This window comes from Argentina anserina, chromosome 3 (assembly GCF_933775445.1).
Source record: "Argentina anserina chromosome 3, drPotAnse1.1, whole genome shotgun sequence".
NCBI classification, from domain to species: domain Eukaryota; kingdom Viridiplantae; phylum Streptophyta; class Magnoliopsida; order Rosales; family Rosaceae; genus Argentina; species Argentina anserina.
The window spans coordinates 4,901,953-4,921,848 of NC_065874.1; the positions used below are offsets into that span (position 1 = coordinate 4,901,953).

General features: G+C 38.3%; 6 protein-coding genes across 12 annotated transcripts; 4 read left to right on the top strand and 2 right to left on the bottom strand.

Annotated features, from left to right (window-relative positions):
* Nucleotides 1-425: 425 nt before the first annotated feature.
* LOC126787924 ((S)-scoulerine 9-O-methyltransferase-like) lies at nucleotides 426-2,223 on the top strand. The gene is made up of 3 exons (XM_050513845.1): nucleotides 426-1,324; nucleotides 1,631-1,695; nucleotides 1,783-2,223. The coding sequence occupies exons 1-3, from the start codon at nucleotides 610-612 to the stop codon at nucleotides 2,107-2,109; spliced, it is 1,107 nt and encodes a 368-aa protein (XP_050369802.1). The 5' UTR covers nucleotides 426-609; the 3' UTR covers nucleotides 2,110-2,223.
* A 558-nt stretch (nucleotides 2,224-2,781) lies between these two features.
* On the top strand, nucleotides 2,782-6,673 carry LOC126789595 (endoplasmic reticulum oxidoreductin-2-like). Its single transcript, XM_050515795.1, has 9 exons — nucleotides 2,782-3,182; nucleotides 3,461-3,592; nucleotides 3,742-3,997; nucleotides 4,220-4,330; nucleotides 4,423-4,541; nucleotides 4,956-5,060; nucleotides 5,203-5,405; nucleotides 5,634-5,757; nucleotides 6,120-6,673. The coding sequence occupies exons 1-9, from the start codon at nucleotides 3,042-3,044 to the stop codon at nucleotides 6,444-6,446; spliced, it is 1,518 nt and encodes a 505-aa protein (XP_050371752.1). The 5' UTR covers nucleotides 2,782-3,041; the 3' UTR covers nucleotides 6,447-6,673.
* Nucleotides 6,674-6,999: 326 nt separating this feature from the next.
* LOC126787964 (uncharacterized) lies at nucleotides 7,000-9,194 on the bottom strand. The gene is made up of 3 exons (XM_050513885.1): nucleotides 8,867-9,194; nucleotides 8,150-8,262; nucleotides 7,000-7,417 (listed from the first exon to the last, which is right to left on the bottom strand). The coding sequence occupies exons 1-3, from the start codon at nucleotides 9,165-9,167 to the stop codon at nucleotides 7,331-7,333; spliced, it is 501 nt and encodes a 166-aa protein (XP_050369842.1). The 5' UTR covers nucleotides 9,168-9,194; the 3' UTR covers nucleotides 7,000-7,330.
* A 1,226-nt stretch (nucleotides 9,195-10,420) lies between these two features.
* Nucleotides 10,421-12,582, top strand: LOC126787960 (uncharacterized). The gene is made up of 3 exons (XM_050513879.1): nucleotides 10,421-11,108; nucleotides 11,324-11,624; nucleotides 12,313-12,582. The coding sequence occupies exons 1-3, from the start codon at nucleotides 10,452-10,454 to the stop codon at nucleotides 12,375-12,377; spliced, it is 1,023 nt and encodes a 340-aa protein (XP_050369836.1). The 5' UTR covers nucleotides 10,421-10,451; the 3' UTR covers nucleotides 12,378-12,582.
* A 197-nt stretch (nucleotides 12,583-12,779) lies between these two features.
* Nucleotides 12,780-14,792, bottom strand: LOC126787955 (pentatricopeptide repeat-containing protein At1g08070, chloroplastic-like). Its single transcript, XM_050513875.1, has one exon. It carries the CDS (start codon nucleotides 14,790-14,792, stop codon nucleotides 12,780-12,782), a length of 2,013 nt encoding a protein of 670 aa, XP_050369832.1.
* An 877-nt stretch (nucleotides 14,793-15,669) lies between these two features.
* On the top strand, nucleotides 15,670-19,799 carry LOC126787961 (putative ALA-interacting subunit 2). Of its 7 annotated transcripts, XR_007671316.1 has the most exons (11): nucleotides 15,708-15,878; nucleotides 16,290-16,434; nucleotides 16,558-16,619; nucleotides 16,712-16,786; nucleotides 16,938-17,054; nucleotides 17,805-17,875; nucleotides 18,182-18,479; nucleotides 18,635-18,692; nucleotides 18,816-18,924; nucleotides 19,129-19,197; nucleotides 19,451-19,799. XR_007671316.1 is itself a non-coding variant. In XM_050513880.1 (10 exons), exons 2-10 carry the CDS (start codon nucleotides 16,356-16,358, stop codon nucleotides 19,487-19,489), a joined length of 957 nt encoding a protein of 318 aa, XP_050369837.1. In that variant the 5' UTR covers nucleotides 15,708-15,878; nucleotides 16,290-16,355; the 3' UTR covers nucleotides 19,490-19,798. The 7 variants fall into 7 exon arrangements, 3 of the variants coding, with proteins under 3 accessions (XP_050369837.1, XP_050369838.1, XP_050369839.1); XR_007671315.1 differs by having other exon boundaries at nucleotides 15,670-15,801; nucleotides 18,635-18,924; nucleotides 19,451-19,798; XR_007671314.1 differs by having other exon boundaries at nucleotides 18,635-18,924; nucleotides 19,451-19,798.
* The last annotated feature ends 97 nt before the right edge of the window (nucleotides 19,800-19,896 follow it).

Here is a 19,896-nt window from a genome sequence, read left to right on the forward strand (position 1 = left end):
CGTTTTATTGCCATTTTTGATCTGGCATACTCGTTCATGATCATCTGAAATACAGCATATTATATTCCCTCTGTAAGTACGTCGTTCGATTTTGATTTTTAATATCTTTGCAGAACAAGCTTAGCCAGCCAGCTTTTTATTTAAAGACTTCACTTTAGAAAGTTTATAAGTTTATTCAAAGTCAATTTAATTGAGGAGGTTGTTGGACAATTGGACAAATTGGGAAGAAAAAAAATTACCCTCCTTCCACATGCAACGTTGGCATATCGATGCACCAAATTAGCAGTGATATTCAAGAGAATCAATTCATAGCATATGGTTCATGGTCCGGACGGCTTTTATAAGTTTATTCAAAGTCAATTTAATTGAGGAGGTTGTTGGACAATTGGACAAATTGGGAAGAAAAAAAATTACCCTCCTTCCACATGCAACGTTGGCATATCGATGCACCAAATTAGCAGTGATATTCAAGAGAATCAATTCATAGCATATGGTTCATGGTCCGGACGGCTTATATAAGAGGATAGGCACTGAACTCCTGCATCGATCAAAAGCTAAAATAAGCTTAGCTAGTTAGAAGCCTAGTACAACCAATTCAAGAAAACCAACATGGAAAACCATGGAAGTTTAGAAAATCATACTTCAGCTTGGGGTTTGGCAAATTCTATAACCTTTCAAATGACTCTGAGAGCAGCAATAGAGCTCAACGTGTTTAACATCATTGCCAAAGCAGGTCGCGGAGCTCATCTTACATCTAAAGAAATTGTTTCTCAAATCCCCAACACAAATCCCAGTTTAGCAGGTCAGAATTTGGAGCGAATGCTCAAACTACTCAGTGTTCACTCTCTTTTATCCACATCTCTAAAACCAAACCCTATCGACAAGACAAAGCAAGAAACCAGTTATGGACTAACAAAGGAAGCACTTTGTCTACTGCCGAATGAAGATGGAGTTTCTTTTGCTCCTAATGTCCTGTGGGGCTCTGAAATGCTCTTTGTGAAGAGCTACTCCAAGCTCAAGTACACGGTTCTTGAACCTGAGAGTTCTCCCTTTCTGAAAGCCCATGGAAAATCCATGTATGAATACATGTCTAACAGACCGGAGCTGTGCCAATTGTTTGACAAGGTAATGGGAATAAATTCTTACCTGTATTTTGATGATAAGGTGTTCGAGGTTTACAAAGGTTTCGAAGAGGTCAAGGAGCTGATGGATGTTGGAGGTGGTGATGGAACTGCGATTGCCAAGATAGTGTCTAAGTATCCTCATATCCGCGGAATTAACTTCAATTTGCCAAGTGCTATAGCTCAAGCTCCTAACTTGGAAGGTCGGTATGTCAAGTTACACACACACACACACACACACACACACGCATCTCTACATATATACGTACTAATCTTCATTACTGATAGGTTTATATCTGTATTTATAGATATACATCCATATATGTATTCTTACATATAGGTTTTTGCAGGAGTAGAATAATCTTACACACACACACACACACATATTATTGAAGCTAGTACAAGTCGATCAATCTTCTAATCGTTAACATCAGATATATTTCCTTAAAAAAAACATATCAGATATATATGCCAAACCGGCCACTAATTAGGTCTCTTTTTATATATAGGTGTGGAACATGTAAGTGGAGATATGTTTGAATTAATACCAAATACAGAGTCAGTCATGCTGATGGTTAGTTTTCTTTGACCTCACTTGTTGATGGAAAACTTTAATTTTGGATTAACGTGATAATTAACATTTGAGTATTTATGTTTGTAGTTAGTACTCCATAATTGGGATGATGAAAACTGTAAGAAGATATTGAGAAACTGCTGGGAGGCAATACCAGATGATGGGAAGGTAATAGTTATTGAGCATTTTGTAATGCCTGAGCTAGTTGAGGATACCCCAGAAATGAAGCGCGTACTGTACGTTGATGTAACCATGATGGCCTTATGTCCTGGTGGTAAGGAGCGAACAACTGCTGAATTTGATGCTCTAGCCAAATCCGTAGGTTTTGTGGAAACAAAGTTCTTCCCACTTCCTCATGGGAGTTATGTTATCGAGTTTCTCAAGGGTGGGAGCCCCGAAGCAATCGTTGAATAAGTAGTGGATGCCATTGTGTTGTCGATCTATCACATTTCCTTACTATATCTTTTCCTGTGTACGTGACTTTTGTTTTATGTTTTCAGTGTACGTGCTCTTTAATTCGGTTCTGTAGTGATCCTGTTACTGAATTTCAATTTATTGTCACTAAAAAACTGTTAAATTTATGCACCTTGTATTTTATAGTGATCGATCGTACAATTTTGATCAAAAGAAAATTACAGGAGCTTTGCACTGCAAAGCTATAATAGATCAGTATTGGATGAGAACACATATTATAGGTAAGCAACACTCAGCATCAAGATGCTATTATATATAAGAACATAGCCATAGAATGTTTACATCACTAAAATATATACAGATACCTCTGTTTACAAAGCAACATAATATCATCAAGATGGTATTAGGTAATATATATATATATATATATATATATATATACATTTTCAGGTATTATAGCATCGACATTGTTACAGCTTCAATGTGAAGCGAGACCATCCAGAGAGTAGTCCGCCGAAGAGAGCAGTGGGAATAGAGTCGAAGCAATGTGTGTAATTCCCTTTTTACCTCTCTTAATCACAAACCCCTCTCACCAAGTCCATTTGACTAAAATACCCCACCTCCTTAAATTTCCCGGACATTTCAGACCTGCCCATAGTTCGCCGCTGAATTTGTCGGACTTTTATCCCAGCTGCCCCCAGCCCATTGGTGTTGTTGACGTCAACTATTCTCGATCCCATTAAGGAAACCCACAATACCATCCAAACAAAACTAACGCCCGTCTCTTTGATCAGTTTGAATTCACCTCCTCTATAAAACCCACCCCATTCTTCTTCTTCTTACTATCACCAAAACACAGACAGATCCCAGAATTCAGAAGAAAAAAAATTGTCCTTTTCCTATTCTTAGGTTCCAATAGTTGAAGGTTTTTGATGGTGGGGGAGAAGAGTAAAGGAAAGCGATGGGGTTGGGCTGTGGGAGCTTTGATCGCTGTGTTGGTTGCTGTGGCTTTCAGCTCTGCACCCAAGATTGCTCTCTTTGGTTCCTCTAATAAGCCCTGTAATTGTACTCAGGTATGCTTTTTTTGTTGTAGCATTGTTGAATTGGGTTTTGTGTTCGGAATTGTGGTTTAGTCAAGGCATTGTGTGATATGGGAGTTGGGTTTGATAAAGTTTTGATCTTTTTTTTGTGTTTTGTTGTTTTGGGTCTTATGGTGTTATAATGTGTGAGCTTGTGTTTTGTTGTTTTATTCATTGCGTTGTGTAATATGAGAGTTGGGGTTTAATAAAGTTTTGATCTCTTTTGTGTGTTGTGGTTTTTGTTCTGATGGTGTTGTAATGTGTGTGTGTAGGGTGCCAATAAGTATAGTGGGATGGTGGAGGATTGTTGTTGTGATTATGAGACAGTGGATCGGCTTAACAAGGAAGTTCTGTACCCCTCGCTGCAAGAGCTTGTTAAAACTCCATTTTTTCGGTATTTCAAGGTGAGATAATTTGTTGAATAGGCTACATTTGAATGCTGAAGCTTAAGTAGTAGGAGATGAATCTATTTGGATAAGTGATATTTCAATGCATCTGCGTTTCAATGTTATATGCCGGTGCTGAATTTTGTGATTTGGTTTCCTGATAATAGGTTAAGTTATGGTGTGACTGCCCTTTCTGGCCTGATGATGGTATGTGCCGTCTGAGAGATTGCAGTGTGTGTGAATGTCCAGATAATGAATTCCCTGAATCGTTTAAGAAACCCAATCACGGCCTTCCGTTGGATAATCTTATCTGTCAAGAAGGAAAGCCTGAGGCTGCTGTTGACCGCACACTAGATAGAAAAGGTTTCAGAGGCTGGACAGAAATAGACAATCCCTGGACAAATGACGATGAGACTGACAATGGTGTGTGTCCTTGCTTTTTTCTGATCAACTCAACCTTTCTATTTAGAGTTGACTCTTATGTTTGTAGTTCCATGCCTTTACTGCCAGTTACTTGTATCTCCTTTAAAGAAATTTTGTTTGTCATATGCAAGCATGAATGCTGACACCATACTGTGAATAACACTTTGATGAAAGAAAATAGTTTGTTGAGCCTGCTTAAATTGATAGTGAATTTATTTGCAGCTGAGATGACCTATGTGAATCTTCAACTAAATCCCGAGCGATACACTGGGTACACTGGTCCATCCGCTAGAAGGATATGGGATGCTGTATACGCAGAGAACTGCCCCAAATGTAAGCTTTCTCACTCTATGCATTGCAACATGCCAGTAAATTACTAGTATATATTGCAAGAATATATTGTTCATTTCTCACATCTTCACCAGATCCATCTGAGGAGTTATGCGATGAGGAAAGAATCTTGTACAAGTTGATATCTGGTCTTCATTCATCAATTTCAGTCCACATTGCTTCAGATTATTTACTTGATGAAACTACACAGACGGTACAAATTCTGATTCATCATTCTGTTTTTATACTTCTCTCTTACTTTGAGTACAGTTTGCAGGGTTGAAAAGTTATTTTCTTTATACATGCCCCAAAATTATTTACTTTATATAGCCAGGGAATATCAATGGCTCAGCCCTCTTTGTGACGAGTAGAATTTTGTTAGCATGTTTGACTTCCTACTGTAAAGAGGGCTGCTATAATGAGGGCCACGGACATCATCATCTCAGCATTCCTACTATAATAGATCAGGATTATATACAGCTCCGCCCTAGTCTTAGCGATGAGTTACTTTAACAAAGTGTGATTGTTTTTTCATCATATACCAGTACTATTTTGACAAGACTCGCTTGTGTGCATATTGATGTCATCAAAGATCTAACACATGTTTTCTTTTATATTTCACTTTCAGTGGGGTCCAAATCTCTCATTGATGTATGATCGGGTCCTAAGATACCCTGATCGTGTCAGAAACATGTACTTCACATATCTCTTCGTTCTTCGAGCTGTAACAAAGGTGAGTCGAAGTCATGTTTTATGCTAATTGAAGGTATATAAAAACTTATACACAGTAATTTTTGTGTATAAGAAATTAGTATTGCTTTATGATATTGCTCATCTTGCTGTATATTAATTGGAGCTTGGTCATATGTATTCAGGCAGCTGATTACTTGGAACATGCTGAATATGATACCGGTAATGTTACTGAAGATCTGAAGACACAATCTCTGACGAGACAGCTACTCTATAATCCCAAATTACAAGCTGCATGCCCAATCCCATTTGATGAAGCTAAATTGTGGAAAGGCCAAAGTGGTCCGGAGCTGAAGCTGAAAATACAGAAACAGTTCAGAAACATTAGGTATTTCTGCTATCTAGTTTTGCTAGTTTATACTCTAGGATTTTTCTATAAGCTTTTGGGGGTGACGTCTTATAATATATTAATATAATTCTCAAAAGTTAATTCTGAGCTTCAGTCTTAGTTTCCTCCCTCATTTTGGTCATTTCTGCAGATGCTGCTAAACACTGAATTTCATTCATATTTTCTTTTTGTTAAACTTATTTAATAAATTTGGTATTGTCACTGAAGTGCATTGATGGATTGTGTCGGATGTGAGAAATGTCGGCTGTGGGGGAAGCTCCAGGTCCTTGGTCTCGGCACTGCACTTAAAATCCTCTTCTCTGTTGATGGTCAAGCAAACACTCATCACAATGTAAGAAGCATTTCATTTAAATCTATTCACACCTACAAAGTAGTTATCCTAAGAAACAGTCTTTGTGCTGACCTATGATTTATAAGCCATCTACATATGTTTCCTAATGATTTTTCTTATTGGCTCTAAATTTCCCTAGTGATGGACAGCAAGCCATGTAGACATCATTTCCTACTTATATAAAATGCTTTGGCCTCTACAGATTTTCTCATCAATAATAACGGAATGTTTATGTGATCATGCTCCATGGAAATTCTGTCGGATTGACATAATGATGCTAGCTTTCTAACGTGATCACTAGAGGGTTCACCATACTTTCTATTTCAATTTATTAACTGAAGTCTATCTGTATTGGCCTTCAGCTGCAGTTGCAACGGAATGAAGTGATTGCCTTGATGAACCTGCTCAATCGGCTCTCAGAATCCATCAAGTTTGTTCAGGAAATGGGACCCTCAGCTGAAATAGAAGCGCATGCATCTGCACCCACTTCATTAAATTGCCCATTGCAAAGGATGTGGGCGTCATTGTTTAACAGTCCTGCTCCAAATTGCCCTCTGCAGAGGATGTGGAAATCGATATCTAATATGCCTCCTCCAAGTTGCCCATTGCAGAGGATGTGGAAATCGATATCTAATACGCCTCCTCCAAGTTGCCCATTGCAGAGGATGTGGGCATCAATAAATGGATAATCATCTCTGCAGGTAGGAGGAACAATGAGTGGTGACACCTCAAAATATCACCACATATGAGATTAGACACTAGTTCCCAATTAAGACATAGACGTGTAAGAGTAGAATGAGAAGATACAGGAGTGTACAACACTTCAAATATGTGAACAGTATGACACCTCAAATATGTTAACAGTGTACAACACCTTTTGAGATTTTGAAATGTAACCAGCAATCCAGCTTGAGCTTTTTCCGTTTCATATACTTTATAAGTTTATAACCATTAAATCTGTCATGAGTTTTGCTGAAAATGATGGTCAAAGTAGGTGCCGGAGGAGTTCAATACAAAGGATTTGTAGTAGTCAGATTCAATTTTCTTAATGCGAGATGCATGGTTCAGTGGAATCCGTGAGGCGAAGGTTCTAATGTGATCAAGAAGCCAAGCACCAGCTGAATTTGGTTACACTGGTTTTGGATGTGTACGCAGTTTTTTTGCCTCCTTTTAGTTGGTTTAAACTGAGCCGACAGCGAGCAAGCAGGAAACATTAATCGGAACCCCAGCGCTTACAGGTTATCAAACTGGTGTGCTAATACAAAATCGTCAACAATCGCACAACATCACTACAGTTTCATAGAACATAGAGTATGAATTTCATAAGTGATGCAAACCTACATCAGAAGGCTAAAAGCAAGCGCCCCCTTTTACGCATCTTTAGTTCTGCATCCACAATGCATATTGATTACAGGGTACTTTCACATACTTCCAATACATTCACATAGTTCATGTTGGGAACTATGAAGGTCATTCTAGCCCGATGTTGCCCAGACAAACTAAACTTGGGAACCACATAGAAAGTGTCCTATGAACATTTGAGAGAGTAAGCAGCAAAGAACCGTATAGACTATTAGTGTCTAGCAGTCTTCTTTAGGCGCTTAGGGGGCCGCATTGCATCCTTCTTCAAATCATCTGGAGCTTTTAACTCAACAAGTGGCTGCAAGCGTGTTAAAAGTTCAATAATAGTGAGAATCCTTCTGTGAGGCATAAATTCAGCAAACATGATATACAGGACAAGAATCTTTGATGATAACGCACACCCATGAAAATTTCCATGTAGGAACAAGCTAAATATGGTGCCATGAAAATTAAGTTCAACTCTGAATCTCTAATCTGCAAAATTGCATTGAGCATCTGAACCCTTTTATGTATAACCATGAGACCATAACACATAATTAGGCAGAAAAGAAATGTCAACAAGTTCATTATTAGCTCAGAGCAAACATCTGAGGGAAAATCCTGTATTCCCAGCATCAAGTACTTACTAGAACACTTCCAAAATATATACAAAAAAAAATGTGCAGACGAAATAACATCTAATCTGACTCCCTTTTTATATGATTATATCTAATTCTCAGTTCTTAGACTGTGCACCTTCTTAGACTGACTCTTTAGTGTTGGGACCAAGTTGCCGATACAAGATGTGGAATCACTTTCATCCCCACCTTCTAGTCCACAATGAAAACAAACAGACAATGAAAAAAGCTTTATTTTGCTTTATTATCATTTTGTAGAAACAAAACTTAATGACTATGTAGATCACTTGATCACTGATCACGAGTTATAGCAGGTATGATGTGTAATCATGCATCCATGCACATATCTTGATCAAATGAATAATATTAAGCAATGGAAATGTAGAAACAAGTACGAAAGCAAGGCATCTGACCTCATCCCCTTTTCGTTGAAGCTCCAAAAGCTCTTGACAGTATGAAAGGCACTCAGCATGGTACATAGCAGCTAACTCTTTGATCAATGACTTTCTTCTAATAATGCCAATCACTTCAAAATTTAAAAAAAAAATACAAAGGTTAGAGTCACTATGAAGTTCAGTATACCCAGCCCACATAGAAAAACCTAAGAAGTCCAGCTTCTGTCATGAAAAATACACAACATACAAAGTTATACTGGGAAAGATCATTATTGGGTATGAAGACTATAGTTTCAAGTTGGTTTGCATAATCACTCTACGAGGTTCCATCCCTTAAATCAAACCCAATTACATCTGAGAGATCGAGCCATAAAATTGAACATCAATTATGAAAACAAAACGAAGGGATCACTTTTGCTTCATATCTCTCAGATAATTACTACAACACACCCTTTAGCCACAATGCAATTTCGATTACCCATGAACACAACTAGGGCCTAAGACAAAATTCGAAAGGCAAAGGTACAATTAATGACCTATCCTAGGTCTGCTTTGTCTTTCTAACCATTAGATTTCGACAATGTGAAAAAATTCCTGTTGAAAAGTCAAGTCCTAAACCCCAAATCCAATCTCAATTGTTGAAAATTTCACATCTTTGAACAAACCCAGAAAACACAAACATAATCAGAGTCGAAATTCAATAGCAACGAGAGAGAGAGAGAGAGAGAGAGTTACTTCGGCTGGGATCGAATGGGGGAGCAGAAACGGGAGGATCATGGGTTTGATTGGAGGGTGGTTGGTCATCAGAGGGAGTAGCTTCTTCGTCTTCGTCTTCTTGCTCTGGTTCTGCTTCTGGGTCTCCTTCTCCCTCTTCTTCTTCTTCTTCTTCTTCTTCTTCTTCTTCTTCTTCTTCTTCTTCTTCCTGTTGTTCTTGTTGGGATGATGGTTCTTCACATTCTTCTTCTTCTTCTTGACCCAAGTTTTCTTCTTCTTCGTCTTCTAGTTGTTGAGCCAAGTTTTCTTGTTGCTGATCCATTTGGGTTTTTTCCCAGGGAAGGGCAAACACAATATAATCTGTCTTTTTATTCCATTAATAGCCAAGATCGGCCAAATAGGTCTTTTTAAATTATAAAATTACATGACACAATTTGAGTATAAACACTTGAGTCAATCGTCTAATGTAGCATTTAATCGATCATCTAACTCATTTAATATCATATATTTCATAAATTTTTGGGCTTTTCTTATCTAGGACATGAATCCGTAAATGTAATTTTATATTTTCTAATGTGTCTAAAACACAAATTATAGTAATATTATATATAGACAGAATCAGCTACACAAAAGTCATTATATATCAGAAAATTAATATGCAAATCACATAATGGTGATGTCACATCTACACAGGCCTTTGAGTTATGCACAATTTGTTTTATCTTATGAGCAATTTTAGTAATATTACCTTCAGGCTTCGGCATTGAAAATCCTAATCAATTTTGTTGATATTAGTGATATGAACTAATGTCTAGGGATAAAAGGGCTCACAGTCATATGATAACAAAAGAAACACTGGTCACTTTACTTACTCATTTTCTGGATTCTATACTTAAAGTAATATCAGCTGAGGGTATAGAATCGAAGATCTTAATCAATTTTATTAGTGGCGGATCCAGAATTCATAATTTGGGACGACTTGAATTTTTCCTCAACGGCCGAAGTGATAAAAATTTGTAGCGCATAAAATATTCAACTATAATATATTAACTGTATACCTTGTTGATGTGAAAATAGCAATTCATTCAAAATTATCATAAGTTTAGTCAATTGCAAAATGAAAATTTTGGAATTGATCAAAAACCTTAATCAAAATTATTACACAATGAAAATAAAATAGATTAATTACATATCGAAGAAATCAAAGAAATTAGAAATAAGTGGAAAAATAGACACACAAATATACATTTGTTGGGATTTAATCTTGGGTGGGCTTAATATTAACAAAACTTCAAAACCAAGCATGCAAAACTATACCATATAAATTCTTAGAGTGACGCACTAGATCCGCCCCTGAATTTTATTGATATGATGTTATGAACTAATGTATAGCCTAGGGATGAAGAGCTCGTACAATAGCAAAAAACCACTGGTCACTTTACAGTTTACATACTCATTTTCTGGATTTCATACTTGGGAAAATACATGGGGTATTTTGGTCATTGTACCATTAAAATTCTCGTGTAAAACCCATCGTCTTCAACCTTAAGACCAATAAAGTCATAAACCCTGAGAGCTTCAACCCAAAAATCTCCCCGCCACCACCATGAGCCTAATCGCCGGCACCTACGACAGATACGTATGGGGCTTCAAGCTCAAGCCCCAAAACACAGACCCCAATTCCAAAACCCTAACCCTAACCCCCCTCTTCACCTACCCCTCCCACCTCTCCGCCATCACCTCCCTCGCCACCGCCGGCTCCGTCGCCGCCTCCGGAGGCTCCGACGACACCATCCAGCTCTACGACCTCTCCCGATCCACCTCCATCGGCTCCCTCAGCGACCACTCCGCCACCGTCACCTCCCTCTCCTTCTTCACCCGCCCCGACCTCTCCGTCCCCCTCAACCTCGTCTCCGGCGACGCCGACGGCTCCTTCTGCATCTTCGAGGCCGACCCCTTCGTCCTCCTCAAGAGCCTCAAGCCGCATAAGAAGGCCATAAACGACTTGTCGTTGCATCCGTCTGGGAAGCTGGCTTTGACTGTGGGAAAAGATGAGTGCTTGGCTATGATTAACTTGGTGAGAGGGAGGAGGAGCTTTTATTGCAGGTTGGGCAAGGCGGCTAGCTTGGTGGACTTCAATGGTTCCGGAGATAAGTTCTATTTGGCTACTGAGGAGAAGGTGACTGTTCATGAGGCTGAGGATGCTAAATTGGTTTGCGAAATGGAGAATCCGAAAAGGGTTCTATGTGCTGAGCCCGCCGAGGTTTGTTTTTCGGTTACTTAAGCTCATTTTTTTGAAGTGTTATAGTATGTAGTTATTGCTGATTGAGTGTGTGATAGGTTGTAGGAATTGCTTCATTTGCAAGTTTTGTGTTTTCGGTGTGGCAGCATTTATACAGTTGATGTTTTCTGACTATGCAATACATGATCTTTGTGGGTTAGGTTTTGTGATGTTAAAGTTTTGATGTGTTTTGGCAGAATGGACTTTTGTTTACTGGTGGTGAGGATCGGGGTATAACGGCCTGGGATACAAACAGTGGGAAGGTTGCATATCACATTGAGGATGCGCATTCGGCTCGGGTGAAAGGGATAGTGGTGGTGAAAAGCAGTTCCGGTGAGGTGGACAATGAGGATCCATATCTTGTGGCATCTGGGTCGTCGGATGGGGTTATACGGGTTTGGGATGTTCGCATGGCTGTAAAGGATAATAAGCCGAATCCGTTGGCTGAGGCTAATACCAAATCAAGGCTTATTTGTCTGGCTGGATCAGCTGTTAAATGTAAGATTTCTGCTTGAGCTACATGTCCTTGTGTATCATCACGTACTAGTCTCTTTACCGAGTGATATATTGTTTGTTTCTAGGTTATCTTTCTTTGGTTCTCTTGTGTGGTATCTTTACCCCTTGTGATGATTTGTGAATTTCTTGTGCTAGAGTTTCATTTTCTCCCATCAACTACAGGTTTTGAATGGCATAATTCTTCTAGAATGACTGAAATACCATACTCTTGATAGTATATATGGTCTAGAACTACAATGTAAGAATATTCTGGATGAATCTGGTGAGCCTGTGAATTTGATGGGGTGGTTGATGTTATTGAAAGTATCCTATATAATCTAATATGGACTCTAAACATATGTTTAGGATCCCTTCTCTACACACTCACTTAAGATTAACCATAGTCCATAGCATCAGCAATATCGCAAGGACCATTAGGCAAGCAAGTACTGGGTAAAATTTTAAATTGATTGAAAGAAGAAATCTATGGATCAGCAATATCTTGTATTGTGTCGAGATATGGTGAGTTTAATACTTCTAAGTTCTAACTGGATGCTGCAATGAGATTTACGGGTGTAGGACCTTTTATGTTTGTTATTGGTTTCTTATTTCTTCTCTATGATGCTTTTTGTATTTTTTTTCCTTTGATGATTCTTATTGGCTTATTGCTCTCTCATTTCTCTCAATGCAGCTTTCAAACAGCCAGAGCTTAGAAAAAGAGCTAAGAAAATGAAGCATGATGCAGAAGTTATATAACCAGATCAAACGGCTAACCCTTGAATATGGCTTCAGGATATGTAGAGGCGTTATTTCTGTGTACCAATGTGGTTCTTGGTATTTCCAGTAAACCTTAAATTTGAGATTTGTTTCTGAAGGGCCTGTGTTGTTCCAACATATCAATTTTGTCCCGGAACTTGTTTGTATCAGTATCAGTATCAATGTTAAAAGTATTTATTTGCCAGTTTGTCTTTCTCAATCTCTTTTTTTTTTAGTTTAGAATGAGGTTTGATACAAGTGTTTAGACTATTAAAGTACAAAGTTCTCTTTCTGTAAACAATGCTGGACAGAGACTGGAGAATATCATTCAGAATTTTTTCTTCAAAATTGATGCCCAAAATGCTCCTCAAATGAAGAAAATGAGTAATTATTGATGTAAATCTATACATGTATCTGTATATTTGCTTCCTTGCTTTCAAGCTCCAGATTTCTTAACATTGCATATATTCCTTCTGATCTCGGGTGAGATCGGTCCGCTACTCGGAACTCATGTCGACGTCCATTTATCTCTACCCAGCTACAGCCTGGGGTTTTCTTAAGTCCCATATCCCTAAGTGATCTCCTGATATTTGCAACTTCATCCCACTTCCCAGCTGCAGCCTTTATATTGGCAAGCAATATAAGATTTCCAGCATTTTCTGGTTCCATAGTTATAAGCTTCTCAGCAGCAAAATCTGCAACTCCTGTGTCTGAATGCAGCTTACAAGCACTCAACAAAGGGCCCCAAACCCGAGCATCGGGTTTGAAAGGCATAGATTTTATGAGTTCACTTGCTTCATTGACTTCACCAGCACGCCCTAGTAGATCCGCCATACAAGCATAGTGTTCCTGGCTTGGTTTGTAACCATATATATCAATCATCTCCTTGAAACACTTCTTCCCTTCTTGAACCAAACCAGCATTTACACAGGCCGTCAGAAGTCCAAGAAAGGTTACTTGATCTGGTTTGATGTACAACCCCTTCATTTGTTTGTACAGTTCAAAAGATCTATACCAGTCTCCGTGTTTTGCATAAGCCCCAATCATAGAGTTCCATGTGATCACATCTTTTTCATTGATGTTCTCTTCATCAAAAAGTTTCCGGGCCATCTCTATGCATCCACATTTTGCATAGCTGACTAGAAATGCTGTACTTATAGAAGAAAGCGCGTTAAGGCTAAGTTTCATTGAATAACCATGGAAGTATTTTACATTCTCCAGTGCTCCAAGATCCACACAAGCAGGCAAGATGTTGATGATTGTAATGAAATCGACCCCAACTCCATCAGATTTCATCTCAGAAAAGAGAGCAAGAGCATCAAGAGACCGCTCATGAGTCACATAACCTTTGATCATCGCACTCCACGAAACCACAGTCTTGTCCTTCACCATGTCAAAAATTCTTCTCCCACAACTTACACGATTGCACTCGCAGTACATGTCAATAAGAGAATTATGGACAGACACTTGATAATCCGAACCATTTCTTATCACATGAGCATGCATTTCTCTCCCCAACTCCGAAGCTCTCAACCTTGCAATTGAAGAAATCGCAGGAATTGCAGAAAACATATCAGCCCTAACCCCTGATCTCACCATGAATCTCAACAGCTCCAGTGCTTCCTCAGGTCTCCCATTTCGCGAATACCCCGATATCATTATATTCCAAACAACACAATCCCTCTCAGGCATTTCATCAAACACCAACTTGGCGCACTCCAGCTCACCCAACTTGGCATACATAGACAACAATGCAGTATTCACAGACAAATCCCCACACAAATTGGTCACAACCGCCACACAATGCACCGCCTTTCCGACTCTCAACGACTTCAAATCCACACTCGACCTCAACCACTTAACCAAATCGCCCGACTTAAATCCACAATGAGGCATTTCATCACACACCTTACCTTCATTCTCAAATTCACCACTATTTCCATACATATCAGCCAAAGCACGACCCACCACATCACACGAATCCAAACCCAATTTCACCACATGCCCATGAACCCTCGCCTTCATTCTCGAGTCGTCCAAAAACCGTGAACACGACCCTAGCACATATGGGTATGTACCCTCATCAGGGTACATACCTTTCATCACCATCTCATTGTAGAACGTAATGGTGCTCTCTGACTCAGCCAAGGTTGTTAAGATTGCGTTGTAATGTAGCCGAGTTGGGGAGAGAATGGAGTTGAAGACGTTGAGGGAGAGAGAGGGGAGGCCGAGGGCGGCGTAGCGGTGGATGAGGAGGGAGGAGAGACATGGGTCTTGGTGGCGGCCGTAAAGGACGTAACGTGCGTGGAGTTGAAGGAGGGTTTTGGGTTTGGTGCAGAGGTTTAAGAGTGATGAGAGTGTGCTGAAGGGTTGTCTGGTTTTGGTGGCGGGAAAATGTGGGGGATTGAGAATCATTGTATGAGCTTAACTGTGGTGTGGTTGAGTGCAAACATTTTGTAGGCAAAAAAGAAAAATCCCAAGTAATACATATTGATTTAAGTTGCTCGTGAAGCTAATTTGTTGCAGTTGTGGTTACAAATTTAGGATACAGATTTGCGGCATTTGCCAACCCAACTACTTGGATCAAGAAGCTGCCCATCGTCAGAGATTAGTCTCACGTCAGAGGTATTATATTCGGCCGTAGGGATATCCTGATGCCCAAATTCTAAATTGGTTCCTCTGCTTCGGTATGCAACGGTGTACCACCGTAGAGTATTGATGGGTTATTTTCCACTAAATTTGTCTTCAGACCCCACATAAAAAAGTGTATGGGAATTAAAAATTAAAAAAAAAGCTGCTCATCGTTTTTGATTTGAGTTGTTGTAGAAGTTCAAAATGTAATCTTATTTTATTTTAAAATCTCGAACTTAATCAATTACTATTTCACGCACAAATAAAGTAATAATTGGTAATTGTATTGAAGAACTGTTGCAACTCTGAAATTGCTCCACCATCCGAAGTTTTTTCTTTCACCACCGATACTTAAAAGTTAGTTCATATTGGCATTATTTATTGAGACGATACAGTTGTTTTATAAGTTTTTATAAACGAGTTCGCATTAGAGTATTGATCGTTGTCGAAATGAGTTCCTTTGTACATACGATTATTGTATAATTTACATAATTTTCATAAATACGAATATTGTGTAATTTACAGATTTTTCATAATTTACTTGGGTCACAAAATATGAATACTGTATTGCATAACAAACAAATTCTCATAATTGACTTGGATGACAAATCCCCTTTGAAGTATTTGTCAGATTTGGGTTGTTGAAGGCATATATCCCTTGGAAAATACTGTATATAAAAGAAAGGAGGGAATGTGATACTAAACAGGGTGCCTCCGTTAACTCTGGAGTTGCTCGGAAAGCTAAGAATAATTCACGAACGATGAGACAGATTGCAGTTTGTGTCAAACCCAAGTAATCTCTTCCTTCTCTCACTCTCTATTTCTCTCTCAGTTCCTCTACCAATCTTCACTTAACATTTCATTTCTCAGGTAATTCCAGATCTCCCCTTCTCCCAATTTCATCTTCTTTCTTTCTGCAACAAATCTTTCCCGTCTTTCTTGTAATTTTAGTTTCTGGGTTGATCCCAACACAGAACCCATCTTGTGTTTCGCCTCTGGTAATGTAGGAAAGCTAAAGATCAAATCTTTTTATGTTTAAGTTTCCAAGAAACAGATTAAAGTAAAACCCTTTAGCTAGTCCCAATTTCTTTGGTTGGTTGGGTTTAGGTCTTTGTTTCTGTAATCAAGAAGTTAAAAAGGGGTTGACATTACTTACATTATTCAACATAGAAGAATAGGCTGAGTTGCAGCCTCAGAAAATGAGTTTTATAGGACTTCAACTTGGTAAAGTAGTGTAAGTTGCAGCCTCAGAAGATTTCGTATGGTTTTGAATGTCTTCAGGGTAATTCTGTGGTTGGAAAAATTTGAGGTGGTTAAAGTTGTGGCATTTTTGGAAGATTGAATTTGATGGAAGTGGATGGAGGAAGAGTGGTAGAAGTGTCTACGGGCGATCTATCTGTTCCACGACATACCAGAAAACATAAAGGTTTGATGGTCTTTCTTGCATGTAATCCTGACTAAGTTGTTTTCCGATTGCTTATTCAAATTGATTAGGCTTTTACAGTTGATTTTTCTATTGTTGATGCATAATGGTGTGGTGGTTTTGTAGCTTTCTATCAGTTTACTCAGCAGAACCTCCCTGCTTGTAAACCTGTTCTCACACCAGCATGGGTGAGTTGTTAGAACTGTAACCAACTAATTTATGGTATAATTCGCTATCTATGTCAGATTGATTTCTACGTTATTAACCATCTCTTGTGCAGGTGATTACTACATTTTTGTTGATGGGTGTCATATTCATACCTCTTGGGCTTATTACTCTTCATGCCTCTGATAATGTAAATTCTCCTCTCTGCTAAGCTCTATTCTTACTAGTTCATGACTTGTATTACCTGCTTGTTCATCAGTTCTTGTTTGATACCCAATTACCCATGTCTTTAGTGAAGTTTAAATCTCAGGTTAATTATTTGTTGGATATTTGATGTGTAGGTTGTTGAAATTGTGGACCGGTATGATAGTGAATGTGTGCCAGAAGCATTCAGAAGCAATAAGGTTGCATACATCAAAGATGATTCAATTCCCAAAAACTGTTCTCGATACTTGAAGGTTTATATTCTCTCTGTAGTTATCCAGATTCCTGTATGATATTCCTTGCAACTTGTTTAGATTTGTTGTCACATTCACTTAGAATTGTCACATGAACTACATCCAACATTCATCAACCCAATATCTAGGAAATGACAGCTAACCTATTTTATGGATTAATTATACAGAGCCAGATAATAAATTGTTGTAGTGGAAAGAGCATAAAAGTACATTTTGTCAGTAGTAAAACTGTGGAAGAGGAACTGGTAGGAATGTGAAGAAATACAATTTAGGAAGGATGCATGCCAAGATTGCATACATCCTACTGGTTTCTTTGACTTTTACAATGCTTATTATTCGATATGTGTCTGATATCCTCTGACATAAGAAACTGATAATATATGTGCTGTAGTCTACAAGTTGTCCTAAATTTGACTATCCATGGATTTGAAAGATATTGACGGGAGGGTGTGGATATGATACCAAAATTTAAGTTACTCATTCAACTTGTCATAATTGAAACATTCCTTATTGCATGAATTCTATAAGTTTTTTCTTGAGGTCTGGTATGTTACTTGATTGAGTTATGATGTAGTTTGTGTGCTTTCTATCAAGAAATTTCATTACTTTGGTTTAGGTTTATATCTGTATGCTCTTTGTGAACATTGTTTTGCTCCATTACTTTTCAACTGAAACTTACCCTATATTACTGCTTCCACCTTTGCTTATTCAAGTTGACTCTAAGTTTTACACACTTATCTTTCTTTGAAGGTCGACAAACATATGAAAGCTCCAATAAATATCTACTATCAACTTGATAACTACTATCAGAACCACAGACGGTGAGACCTCTTTTGCATTCTTGTTTACATAGTGATGACCCATCACTGACCCTGACTTTCCCTTCATCAATCAAATCTTTACTGGAGAAAGTGAACAACGTATCTGGTGGTAGACTTTGGAGATAACAAGATTTATAACGGAGATTACTTTCTCTTCTTGTCTTATCCTTTTCAGTTCTCATGAAAATTTGGTCGCAAAACATGTTTAATAAGAATTGGTCCATTTTTCTGTTAAATTTATGCAAGGAAAGTCAACTTGGATTTTATTGAGTTCAGTCTCAAACTAAGAAAGTTCCAAATTTTCAGGTATGTCAAAAGTAAAAATGATCAACAGCTTTTGCATGGATTGGGATACAATAACACGAGCTCCTGTGAACCTGAGGAATTCAATAATGGTCGTCCAATTGTTCCTTGTGGTTTGATAGCATGGAGTTTGTTCAATGATACATATACTCTTATCCGTGGAAGATCAGAGCTAAAGGTCAACAGGAAGAACATAGCATGGAAGAGTGACCGTGATCACAAGTTTGGCAAGAGTGTATATCCCTTCAATTTTCAGAATGGGACCCTGAAGGGTGGTGGAAATCTAGACCCAAAAATCCCTGTAAGTATTACAAATGTTCATAAATGTGATGAGTTTTTGGATCTCTGCTCTTATACTCTTCGTGTGATAGTATGCAACCATAATATTTTGTGCAGTTATAGTTCTTGCTCTGAAAAAACTCATAAACTGTTGGTGATTGCTACTTTTTTTTTTAGCTGAGCAATCAAGAAGATCTTATTGTATGGATGCGGACAGCTGCACTCCCCAGTTTCCGTAAGTTGTATGGTAGAATTGAAGAGGATTTGAATGCCGATGATGTTGTAGTAGTCAATGTAACGAACAACTACAATACTTATAGTTTTGGTGGGAAAAAGAAGCTCATTCTTACAACAACAGGCTGGTTAGGAGGAAAGAACAATTTCCTCGGGCTTTCTTGCACATCTGTTGGTTCAGCTTCCATATTCATCTCTATTGTCTTCTTGCTGCTCCACATGAAAAATCCCAGGTACTAGCCTACATCTATTCTTCAAATTTTCCCCGTGAAGCTTCATAGTGAAACATGTCTTACCTCTGAATATTTTGAACATTCCTTTTCTGGTACAAACTTCTTAATATTACTAACTTCCTCTTTTGTTTCTGCAACTCTGTAAGTAGTCCTAACTCCTAACTTCATTACAGGATTCCACTGATAAGTGTTGTGTTTTTATAGGATTCTATAATCGCTCCAAATCTGTTACCTTCTCAACTTTGCCGTGCTGTTGGCTGTCAGACCCATGCGGTTAGTTTCATATTCAACTCTTTTTGCAACTCATGTGCCTTGGTTCTTTTCTTTGGGTTCACATTTGGTTGATGCCTTAAGCTGTGCCTATAGTAAATTATTAATTCTGCCACTTATTTCTTTTTGTTGATGCCTTTCCATCAATCTTCTGCCACATTCTTAAATTCAAATCTGATCTCTTTTCATGAACTACAGTACTTCACTGTTATCTCCTATTGTTTGTTTCATTTAGTCATCTTTTTGGTCATTGTAGGGGAACAACTTATTTGTACATATTGGAAGTTCAAAATAATATCTAGTTGAATAGGCGGTGGTACTATGTGCGTAGTTTCGTATGAGTGGACAAACGAAGTTATGTAACCTCCAGATAGAAATTGCACATTAACTGTAAAGGAGATCATGAAAAGAGTGAAAGGAAATCATGTTTTTGTGAAAGATGAAGAAGAAAAACAATATCCAAGCGGCCAAGCCCCAATGTAGTTAGGTACGTGTTATGCTAGCATTCTTTGGTCATTAATGACTGATTTTTCTCTGTATACTTGTGAATATATATATCGTGCAAAGTTATTTTAGTTGACAAGTTCTTAGTCAAGTGAGCTGAATGCGAAGCTTTCTGATTTTAGGGTTCTCCAGTGTCCATTTTGACAGAGTTAAGTTTTGCTTAGTTTGCTGAACTGGGGAGTTTTACATGTACATGTA